Raw genomic sequence first — 11,705 nt, forward strand, 5'->3', positions numbered from 1 at the left:
GGCATTCCTCCCAGGCCCCTCCCTTTGTGTCTTCTCTTTTTCCGACCCCCACGTCACATTGTTTATAATAAAGCTGCCCCTGGAAGTGCATTGCGTTCGGTGAGTTCTAACTTTTTCCAAAAAGTACTAAACTTGAGGAAGTCGTAGGTGTCAGCAAGTCAGAAGTCAGAAGTGCGGGTACTGGATATCCCCAGGGACCAGAGAGAGGGAGCCCCTAACTTGTTAGTCAGTGGGTCAGGGTGTCATGCAGTTCGGTGACTCATGCCTCTCTGTTTGACAGTGTGAAGGCTGGTGTCCTTTCACCGGCGAGCTTTCGCTCTTGGGGCCACTTAGGGTCAGAGAACGGAAGTGCCTCATGGACAGTGGGCATCGTAACTGAGCAGGAGTTGACCAACCAGGGTTCACATGGACTTGACCACCATCCACACACTGCTTATTGGACTAAAATCCCCGGTGGCCCAGTGGTTAAACACTCAGCCGCTCATCAAAAGGACTGCAGTTCAAGGTATGGCAATAAGACGTGGCATCTGATTTAGTAACAGTTACAGCCTTGGAAACCCCATGAGGTAGTTCAACTTGGTCATATAAGGTACTGGGGATCAGAATTGACTTATGGGGGATAGGTTTTTTTTGTGTGTGTGTCTTTGACTTATTGGATGGCATTGGAAACACAGGGATACTGTTATGAATTGAATGTGCCCTTTACAGAGATTATTAAAGTCTGGGGCCTTTAGTGCCTGTGATCATGACATTGTTTGGAATTAGGGTCTTTGGAAATGCCATCCACTAAGTTAACCTGAAGCCATAACACAGTAGGGTGGACCTTGTTACAATGGCTGCAGGTGCAAGTCAAGGAGCGCCCGAGAGCCCCATGCACTGGGCACCCGAGAGCCCCATGCACGGGAAGAGAAGAGAAAGGCGTTTCTAGAGTTTCAGGAGATAACATGTCCATGTCAACTATCAGAATTTGGTGTTGTAGCCTATGAGACTGTGAGACAATTAATTTCTGTGCATATAAATCACCCAGTTAGTGGTATTTGCTTACTGCATCCCTTGGAAATGAAAACTCTCAGTATGTGGAGGGGAATAATCCCCGGCTTTACATCATATATTTTTATGCTGTAAAGACCTCGGTGGGAAAGGCAAAAGCCACAAAGTATGAAATGCTCATATCTTCGTGATCTGGGGATGGAAAAAGACTGCTTAAGCACAGCCTTAAAATGTTCAAATCATATAAAGAAAAAAAATGTTTTTGATAGCACTGTAATTAACTTATCTGCTCAATAAAGAAGAGATATACTACAGTAGTAGCATAGATTCATTTGAATTAGGCACTGGCAACGAATATTGAAAGTACGTGGCTTGCCAAAATAAATAACTCTGTCTTGGAAGGAGGACAGCCAGAATTTTCCTTCCAGGCAAGAATAGCAAGACCGCATGTCGCATACATGTTGTCAGGAAAGAGCAGATGCCCAAGATGCACATAATGCTTGGTAAGATAGTTGAGAAAAGAGAGCTGATGTCAGGGAGCCCAGGAAGGAAAAGAATGTCTGGCAAATGATTGCGGCAGCGATTTTAACTGCTTGGTGCGGTTGAACTATGGTATGATAGGGTATATGTATGAACTCCCAATCAATAATAATTTTTAAATATTATATAATCAAATGTCTGATTATAAATCTAGTAAACTGACCTTGGCAAAATATTATTAATTAAACTACAGACTTTGGACTTCATTTCAATAGCAATGAACAAAGGGAGGAAAACCTTGAACAAGATGGATTGACACTGGAGCTGCATTGAGGGGCTCAAATATAAGAACAAGGATTTTGAGGATCGGACAGGACCAGGCAGTGTTCCATTCTGTTGTACATAGGGGTCGCTTGAGTCACAATGGACTGGACGACACCTAACAACAGCAGCAATTACAAAAGAGAGCAGATCCACAACTAAAACCTGAATAAAATCTAGATTCTAGAATATACACGGAACTCTCACAAGTCAACGAGGAAAATACCAAAGCTTAGTCATTTGTTTTTTTTTAGAAAAGCAACTAATGCAAACCATCAATTCATAAACATCACAATTGGCTTAAAGATATGAAGAAAAATGTCAATTAATACTACCATAAATAGTTCATTTAAACCTCCAAAAGCTGTTAAGAGTAGAAAGCTGTATAATACCGAAGGTCGGTGAAGATCCAAGGAAACAGAAACCTTTATTGGTTGATCTGCTAAGAAGATTAACGGTGCCATTCAGGGGAGCAATGTGGTAGTATCCAATAAAAATTCACACACTTTTCCTTGTGACTCAGGAACCGACTCCAGAGCAACTGTTCCCAGAGTATTCTCATAAAGGACATGGATGAACTTGACCAGAGCTGCTGTGTCTGTAGCAGCTGATATGACAGGCAGTCTACGTGTCCTTCACTGGGGTAACACATAAGTGAGATGTGATGGGACCACACCATGGAATGTCACGTCAGAAGCATGAACTGCACACAGCAACAAGGATGTATTACAACACCACAGTGATGAATGGAAAATAAAGAGACTCTCCTTACCAAGTAAAAATACACACACAGTAAACATTTTGTATTCCAGTGGTACATCCATATGAAAACATCTAGATCAAATATATGACAGCTGTTTGTCCTGACAGGGCTGGAGGCAGAGGAAAGGATTCTGGGTATTCAGCAGGGAAGGAAAGAGACTAATGAAGGTGGGAACTAGAACACACACACACAAGTATACATGCATAGACCCACACATACACACATGCACACACACAGAGAAAGAGCCTTGCATGGAAAAGTGATCATGTGCTTTGGAGTGAGATGTATAATGAATCTTAGATCTTTTCACCTATGACAGGAAAAGTCTTGTCTTTCCTAGGGAGATGTGCATTTTGAAAGAATGCACTCACAGTTGTGAATTCTCAAGTAATAGCCAATGAGTCAGGACAGTCTTCCCCTTCTCTAAAAACAAAGCAAACTCACCGACAGAGTTAGGTTTAGAGCAGGCTCTAGACAGCGTCGATGTGTTCCATAGGGTTTCTGAGGCGATGCGTCTTTAAGGAAGCAGACTTCCTCATCTGTGTTCCACGGGTGGATGCTGGGTTTGAGCTGCAGATCTTATGTAAACAGCCCAATGCTTAACACACTGCACCACCAAGGCTCTTCTCTCAGGCTTAGTGAGTTTGCAGTCATTATCCTCTACATGATAGGCATTTTCTAAGGACTATTATTAATTATACAGACGTCTGGGCAAAAAGGACCGTTTCTCATCCCATTGGAAATTGGGTAAACAAGAGTTTCCTCTTTGTTATTCAGCCATCTGAACAACCCTCAAAAATATGGGAGAAATCTTTTGTTTATGTGTTTGTTTCACTATCTCTGGCTTCCCCCTTTGCATCTTTCTCTGAAGTCTTCTTCCCTAGATGCAGTGTTCTTACATCGTCCTAAGCGTTCATCTCAGCACCTTACCTGAATCGGTACCAACACACAAAATGCTCAGGATTCTACAATTATGCCCCTTCACCCAGGGAAGAGGAAGATTTCTTCAATTCTGTACTCCAATGTGTTCCCTTTTCCCTTCTTCCCAAAGCCCCATTATCTTAACTAGTTGTGAGGAGAAAAATCTGCATAAACAAATTTGGACTCATTCATACCCCCACCCCAGCAATAGATGAATTGTATTTTGAAAGAAGATTGCTTATTTACTGAAACGTACCTTCATGGAAGAGTAGAGAATTATGGAAATCATGTTTTATAAGTGAGGAGAAAGTGACCTTGGGGGGCTGGGTGGTGGTAACAATCAAATTGGTCCACCCTGTCCACCTGTCCAGCTAGCTATCTGTGCTCAGGGTCAATCCCACTAAAAGGCGTTAGCTTTTCTCAAATTTTCTTTTGTCACTGTACTACCAGGAGACTTATTTAAAATTTGCTTTCCTTTTCCATCTTGTTTTTTGGTGTCAATGACTTAGGATTTAATGACTTAAAGTCAATTTATCTCCCTTTTATTTTATTTGCAAGTTTTCTTCTTCAGAGATCGATAAAAGTCATTTACAACTTGTTTGGAAATATGATTTTGAAATGTCAGTGCTGTTTAGAATAAGCACACTTAAAATGTCCAGAATAGTGCCTATTTCCTGAATTCACCATGTTATTTTATTAAAAAGAATATGTTAAAAATAGTGTTTGGTGCTTTCCTTTCTAAACTTATATTGATATTGATTGCACTTCAACCAATGCAATTTCAAAATATACTTTTTCTGGTACAATTTCGATGATTGCTTAAGAAAAAGACCCCAAATGGGAAGAAAACAGTGATTAGATTAGGCAAAGCTGTTATTTTTAAAATATAAATCCTTGTTTAAGATCAAGCGTGCTAAGAGAATTGAGATACAGTGATTTTTCTTTATGTAGAATTACCTCTTATATGTCTTTACTTTAAAGCAAAAGATACAGGACACAGGTCCTTTATTTCTTATCACCTCTTACGAGGTAAAAATCTGAAAATCTGGCAGGAGAATGAGTCTGCGACCAAAATGCTTACTCGATCACTTTAGGAGATCAAAGACTATTATACTATATCTGGAATCTACTAAGACAAAGTCACTGTTTTCTTTGAAAATATATGCCGTGTTAAAAAGATTTCCAGGATTTATCAGTGAAAGCATCCTCCTAGTGACGTTTTAGGAAAACACTCGTGTCTTAAAATGGGAAGAGTGGTGTCTTGTGGGCTCCTATGGTGGTTAGGTAGTTCTCAGAAGGAAATGCTGGAAATTAGACTATTGCTGATGTCATAATTTTTTCACAATGAAAAAAAAGGTTGTATCCTGAGGGCTATAAAAGCAGCAATTTTTACCATTCACTTCACAAGACGAATCTTCCAGACAGGTAGGTGCTTTAGCAAACTTGGTATCATTGATATGTTTGCCATACTGCTTCTTGACTAATTTCCCCCCTTATTCACCCTCTTTTATTCTTTGATTCCAGGTTCTTTCACCCTCATCGCCAGGTGCTCGAGTTTGCGTTGTCTACAATGTCTGCCCTGCAGAAATCTGTGAGCGCTCCCCTGATGGCGGCTCTAGCTGGCTGCCTCCTGCTTGTCGCCCTGTCCGTGCAGGGAGGGGCAGCTGCGCCCATCAGTTCCCACTGCAGGCTCAAGGAGTCCAACTTCTTCGGGCCGCATATCTTCAACCGCACCTTCATGCTGGCCAATGAGGTACTCTCCCCCCCCCCCCCCAGCAGTCGCTCTTCTTCATGGACTTGGGTACTGACTAGTTCACCGACTTTTCTTCAGAACGTTTCTAAATTCTTCAAATTGCCCTCACTCAGCCCTACTAGTAGAGCACAGATAGTTTTCCATGCCTTTGCTAAGACTGGTTTTACTGGAAAACCTTCTGTTTTAATCTTTAGCATACATTCCATTGACCTTTAGCCAAAAAGGAGCCATTTGGCAGCCAATCCAAGGGTTTCTTTTTCCCTTTGCTGCTTGATGTAGTCCATTAATGTCCTGCACACATCTGAATGATTTCTATGTAATGTTTATCGGATTGAACTAAGGAGAGGGGTTGGGGTAGAACTCTACTTACAGATATTTCTTCGGTCTCTTCAATGTCCTGACCCTTCATCTTTTCTTCTTTTCCAGGCCAGTTTGGCAGACAACAACACTGATGTTCGCCTCATCGGGGCTGACCTGTTCCACGGAGTCCCCGTAAGTCTAGTCAAGAGGAGCAGGGCATGTTGCAGCTATGGTTATCTGAGGGGTGGTGGTGATGGTTGGGGTCTTCCGGATTGGCTCTGCATACCATGACACCTGCTGTTTAATTTTGGATCTGTAGAAGAGAGAGCACTGCTATCTGATGAAGCAGGTGTTGAACTTCACCCTCGAAGAAGTGCTGCTTCCCCGAATCGATAGCTTCCAGCCCTACATGCAGGAGGTGGTACCCTTCTTGGAAACAGTGAGCAGAAACCTAAGCCTCTGTGTAAGTTCATCCCCCAGCCTAGTCCATCCATTCCTTGCTGCGTTCCTTTCTTCTCTCCTGGTTTCTTTCAAAGCCCTCTTCTCTGCACTAATGCCCACTCCTCTCCTCCTACTTCTGGACCTCCTCCCCTCCCAGGATTCTGGCAGTAAGGGATACCTCAGAAGGTCAATTGCCAAAAGTCATTTGGAATCAAATGTATTTGTTTGGTTTTGCTTTCATTGAATCACATTTCAAGTTTATAGTGGTGGATGGGGTCTTAAAAAAATGAACGCATGCAAGCCTCATTTGTCCCTAGAAAATAGCAAAGGATGATGTCAAAGGTGTGAGGCAAAAAGCCTAGAACCATATGTAGAAGTGGCTCCGTTGAGCAGATGCAGGGCGACGGGGGAAGTGAAAAAGCCAAGTGGGGAGGTTTAGTGGTCAGGGTGGGTGTGCCGATGATGCTGCCCCTTTTGGTGCCGTGACAAGTGACAGTCAGAAGGGTGCGAGTTTAAGGTCTCTTGCACCTGTAACACTCTGAAGAAATATTTTTGCATGGAAAGGGCACGTAGTATGTATCATAGAGAGCTTACTTTTCACACGTGAGGTCTATGCCCTTGTTCTGAGGACAATTCGGGTTTGTCCCTGAGGGAATTTGCATAGACCATGCTGCATTTCCGACCAACTGAAACCTCCATCGGTCTCTCTAACGCTGAAGCGAAGAGGGTCCTATGCAAGGGACGTGCCTGGATTCCGATGTCAAAGGGAACGGAAGAGCTCAGGAAATCTGGGTCACTGGTGCAATCTAGGTCACTGTGGGCAAAATTAAGAAGAGCTTTCATTTCAGGTGAATTAGAAAGTGCTCTGAACAGTGGCTGAGGTTCAGTATGCTCCAGCATGACCACATGGAAACAGTTCCCTTGTTTTCATTTTGCAGCACATCCACAGGAATGACCAGCATATCCAGAGGAAGGTGACCGTGCTGGAAGACACCGTGAGACAGGTACTATTTATAACGATCAAGACTAAGTTGTTAAATAGGAGAGACAAATGTAGTCTTTCTTTTCCTTTTTTCCACTCTATGATTTGCTTGATTCTACCAGCAAATCAGTGACTTAGGTGCAAATAAATGTTGATGTATCCATCTACTATATATCAATTTCTAAATTTTGCTGGTTGTAGGGTTCTAGAACCTGCTGAGAACTTAACTCATCTAGTCTCATTGTCTTTGATCTCAAGAAGGCCAGTGACAAAGGCAAGGTTAGAAGTAGGTCTCTTGAATTCCAAACCAACCGCCCCCCCCCCACCAGCAGCAATATCTATTTAGTTTTAGTATGAGTGATTCTTAGGGAAATTTCCGTTGCCTTTTAGCTCATGTAATGTGAGAAAAAAAGTTGTCCAAAGTTTTAAAAGTGCTTGGGGAAATTTTACCTTGAAGTGATTTATGGAGACATTAATTCGATTACTTAAAATTTGGAGAAAGAAACTTAGAACAGCTATAACAAAAGCACTGGGGAACTTCCTGAAATGATTGATAGTTGCATTCAATTCTTCTACTGTAAAACCCAATAACTGTTGGTTTCAGCTTAGAAGCAAGAATAGAATAACCTGGGTTTACTTTTACAGTTTCAACTCTGGAGAAAACATTAGAAGAGATTGATTTCTTTTAGTGAAAAGGGAATCTAAATTGGAAATAATATTTTCTACTCTCATTCCCCTCTTTCTTTTGATTTTCCTCCCTCTTTCCACAATGAGCTACCCTGGACCAGCAGTGCATTTTTATAGTGAATGGCCCTCGCAGGTGGTCTAGCTGGGGAGATGAATAATAGCAGATGACTCAAACTAAGTATTGTTGACTTACCCAAAAACCAGAGGCATGATTAACCAGTTGCTATCTAGTAAATCCTGATTCACAGCGACCCTGGTGTAGATCGATTAGAACCGCGCTCCAGATGGCTTTCCGTGGCTGATATTTTAGATTTACATATTCAGACCTTTCTCCCAAATTGCCAGTGGGTGGAAATGAATCTCCATGTTAAAAGTTAAGAGAGTTCATCATTTGTACCATGCAGGGATTCTGAGGAAGAAATAGTTGAAAAAGTGATGCTCTTGCAAATAGGTGCAATTTAAGTTCCAAAAATATGAAAGCTCTAATTAATGGAATCTTTGGTACCAAATGTACCCTCATTTCTCACTTTAAAAAGATATATATATTAAATAAATTTCTTCCCTAGTATAATATAATCAAAACAATCATTTCTTCTTTTGATAATTGAAGACTTTGAGTGTTTTCATTATGGAGAGCAATTCTCTTGTTATAGAATTATGATTTAGATGCAGAGGACTGGATATTAACATGTCATATTCAAGAAATGTTTTATAGTTCATATTTAAAAATATCTCTAGTGTCAGCTTATTTTCTTAACTTTATAAGAGCGAAATGTGTGGGTAAAGAAATTTGAAAAAACAAACAAACAACTTTAGTCCATTTCAGAGAGAATCCATTCCATTTTTGCTGGGGAAAGTGACTGAGCTTTAAAAGTTTCCTGTAGCTCCAGATAGAGAAGGATAAGGTTTGCTGCTCTCATATAGAGCTACCATCTCGAAAACCCACAGGGACAGTTGTGCTCTGTCCTTCCGTTGGCATCCCAGATGGCAGTGAGCGAGTGAGTGAGTGATCCAGAAAGCACCCAGAGAGAGGAAAGCTATTCAGAAAAAGCTTCCAAGCCATAGAGTCGATGTTGACTCACAAGGACCCCATAGGACAGAGTAGAACTACCCCCACGGAGTTCCCAAGGCCGTATACCTTTCCAGAAGCTGACTGCCACAGCTTTCTCCCGCAGAGCAGGTACTGACCTCTGGCACCGCGCCACCAGGAAACGACCTAGAGAACCTCTCACGAGGACAAAAGGACAGAATTGCCTAAAGTGGGAGGCGCTGTCTTTCTTGGGAGCTTTCAGTTTCTCGTCACTGTAGAGAAAAGGGATCCGCAGGATCGTGGATGGCAGCTGGGCAAAGTGAACTTTGCAGCCTTGGGAGTCTTTAGCATGGTCAAAGGAAGCATGGGAAAGTGAGTGGTAGAAGAAAGGAGAGAAAGAAGAACCAAGTAGCCAGGACAACAGTGACGTTTCTGGAAATTCTCTTGGACAAATTACTTAGATGCCTTTCAGTAATGCTTCAACTTGAATTTGCTTCTCGGTCCCATTGACTTGGAGAACTTCATCTGCACGCTACTTGAAAGGGGGAGAAAGGGACTGGATGTTCGGACTTGAATCTGACTCTCTAGTAATTACAGTAATCAGAAAAAACTTGTTTGGTACTTTCCCCGTGAAAGTGAGACCTTGTTTGTTTGTGCAGAAGGTGAGAACAGAAAAGGCGAAAGTTGGTAAATGTGCGATTTTGATTTAGGCGCTTTGTGTGGAGTTGCTATAAATAACTTGTCCAAAGCAATGTGAGACTATGACACAGGCCAAACCACTAGTGGGTGGCACTTAAGTTCCAGCATAACTTTAATATGTTTGCTTCGGTAGAGAGAAGGGTGGCACCCCCCCCCCCCGTCTGCGTTTTAAACAGCTAGATGCATAAAATGATGCTTGTGTTCCAATAGCCATGGTTTTAAGGTCTTTGGCCAGCCACATTGTACTTTGGCTAAAAGAATATCCCCTACTATAGTTGGTTAGTTTTTTTTTTTCTCAGAAGGCTAAAACTTGATTTGTGTCGCCAGCAGCCTGACCCTACCATCTCCCCCTAGTTTGTTCCTCGTTGGACAACGTGGTGTAAATACTCAGAGACTTTCATGTTCATATGTTCACAGCTTGGTGAGAGTGGAGCGATTAAAGCAATCGGAGAACTGGGTCTGTTGTTCCTGGAACTGAAAGCAGCCTGCGTTTGACCAGAGCGGAGCTGGACAATGAATAACCACCCCTTCTTGCTTGCTAGAAACTGCTATGTGATGAACACGTTCACCGGAGAGGAAAAGGGGATGTTCAACTCCACTCTCATGGTGGTTTCTCAATCAGCCCCTGCTTAACTTAACAAGGAACACAATGCCATTTGTATATACATGACTAGAAAGTGGGCTTTTCAAGCTTAGAGAGAGTCATTGCTAATATTTCATTATAGCTGCCATCTCACTCTCAGAGAATATTTTATTTTTGTGAGCAGTTATTTATTTCCACAAAAAATTACTTAACATTGTTTGAGGGGGAAAAACAAAAACAGCAACCCTTAAATAATTCCAGGCTTCAATAACAAATACTTTAAATTAATTCAATAATTTATTATTATAAGTATGTATTTTATTTATACCGTTTTATTAATATGAATTTATTTATAAAATATGTGTTATTATGACTTTATTTTAAGGCTATTCTTAATATTTATGACAATAATTATGAACATGTAATATGTTTATTTGACTTCAATAAATGCTTTCGTTTCTTAAATCTTGTGGCTTTTTCAGTCCGTCCCCCCCGACCCTTCAAAATGATCATTACCATTGTCATGTAATCATTTTCACTTGCTGAATAGGCTAAGAACATCATATAAATGACTTCATTCTTAACTCTTAGAAAATGAGGACAGATGAAGCCTTCAGGAACAGTAGTGGGAGTAGCCACACCATGAGGGTAGGGACAGGGGGAGAAAAGGGGAACTGATCACAATTATGGGAGCAAATAACAGAAATGTTGGTGAAGGGAGACAGCAGATGGTATAAGATATGAAAATAACAATAATAATATATAATTGATCAAGGAGGGTGGGGGGTAGAGGGAAAAAGAGGAGCTGATACCAAGGGCTCAAGTAGAAAGAAAATGTTTTGACAATGATGATGGGGACATATGTACAAACGTGCTCGATACAATTGATTTATGGATTGCTATAAGATCTGGAAGAGCCCCCAATAAAATTATTTATTTAAAAAAGAAAAAATGAGGTATGCAGCATTATTATCCTTCTTTTGAAGATGAGAATATTGAATCAGAGGCATGTGAGTCTCCATAGTAGTTGATTGTTCTTAAAGCAGGTCTCTTGGATTTCTAGTTATCAGTTAATGTCACGCTACATAGTAGATTGCCTATGTAGATGTATTCAGTAGATTCAATGCGGAACTCTGCAATTAAAAAGGTAAGGAATTGAAAAGAATCCATCAGCATCACTAGCCATTTGTGGATAAAAGAAAGTAAAGCAACCTCTATTGCCGATGAACTGTTTTTGTTCCAGCTCTAGTCTAAGAGTGGGGACATTCCGTTGTTCCTGTAAGTCAGGCAGTAAAGTACTGGTTTTCTTTCTGTGTTTTAAGAATCTTCTCTAATAGCGGAGCTTAGCACAGCTAGAAAAGTCTTGTGGTTGACAATGGGCAAATATGTTATAAAACACATCGGCAGGGATACAGCCCTGCGTCTTTATTATTTGTACAGTGGTGCAGAGAGAGGAAGCAGAGGTAAAAGTGTAGATTGAGGGGAATCCTACCAAGGAAACATGAGCAGATGAAGCCTGACTCCTTGGGGAAAGGGGCATCAGAGATTGAACAGGGCTCTTTTTTGGTTTTGTTTTTTCCTTACTTTCACAGACCCTGAGAGTCAGTGGTCAGTCATCTCATGTGCTTCCTTCTCCGAACAATTAGAATCGAGTGGTTTAGTCTCCAAACTGTGGTTTGTTCAGTTGCTAGCCTCCATAGGGGTTTCAAGGCGGTTTATCAAGTTTCTGTTTGCCAAGGATTAAATCAAGTCTCA

General features: G+C 41.3%; 1 protein-coding gene across 1 annotated transcript; it reads left to right on the forward strand.

Annotated features, from left to right (window-relative positions):
* Positions 1–5,045: 5,045 nt before the first annotated feature.
* IL22 (interleukin 22) lies at positions 5,046–9,862 on the forward strand. The gene is made up of 5 exons (XM_075552784.1): positions 5,046–5,228; positions 5,655–5,720; positions 5,848–5,991; positions 6,908–6,973; positions 9,785–9,862. Exons 1-5 carry the CDS (start codon positions 5,046–5,048, stop codon positions 9,860–9,862), a joined length of 537 nt encoding a protein of 178 aa, XP_075408899.1.
* The last annotated feature ends 1,843 nt before the right edge of the window (positions 9,863–11,705 follow it).

Source organism: Tenrec ecaudatus, chromosome 6 (assembly GCF_050624435.1).
Source record: "Tenrec ecaudatus isolate mTenEca1 chromosome 6, mTenEca1.hap1, whole genome shotgun sequence".
Classification (NCBI taxonomy): domain Eukaryota; kingdom Metazoa; phylum Chordata; class Mammalia; order Afrosoricida; family Tenrecidae; genus Tenrec; species Tenrec ecaudatus.

Bases quoted from the DNA above. Each gene is read 5' to 3' on its own strand.
- IL22 (XM_075552784.1), top strand. From the start codon at position 5,046: ATGTCTGCCCTGCAGAAATCTGTGAGCGCTCCCCTGATGGCGGCTCTA. The intron at 5,229-5,654 runs GTACTCTCCCCC...CTTCTTTTCCAG, and splicing joins CCTTCATGCTGGCCAATGAG to GCCAGTTTGGCAGACAACAA. The intron at 5,992-6,907 runs GTAAGTTCATCC...TTCATTTTGCAG, and splicing joins GCAGAAACCTAAGCCTCTGT to CACATCCACAGGAATGACCA.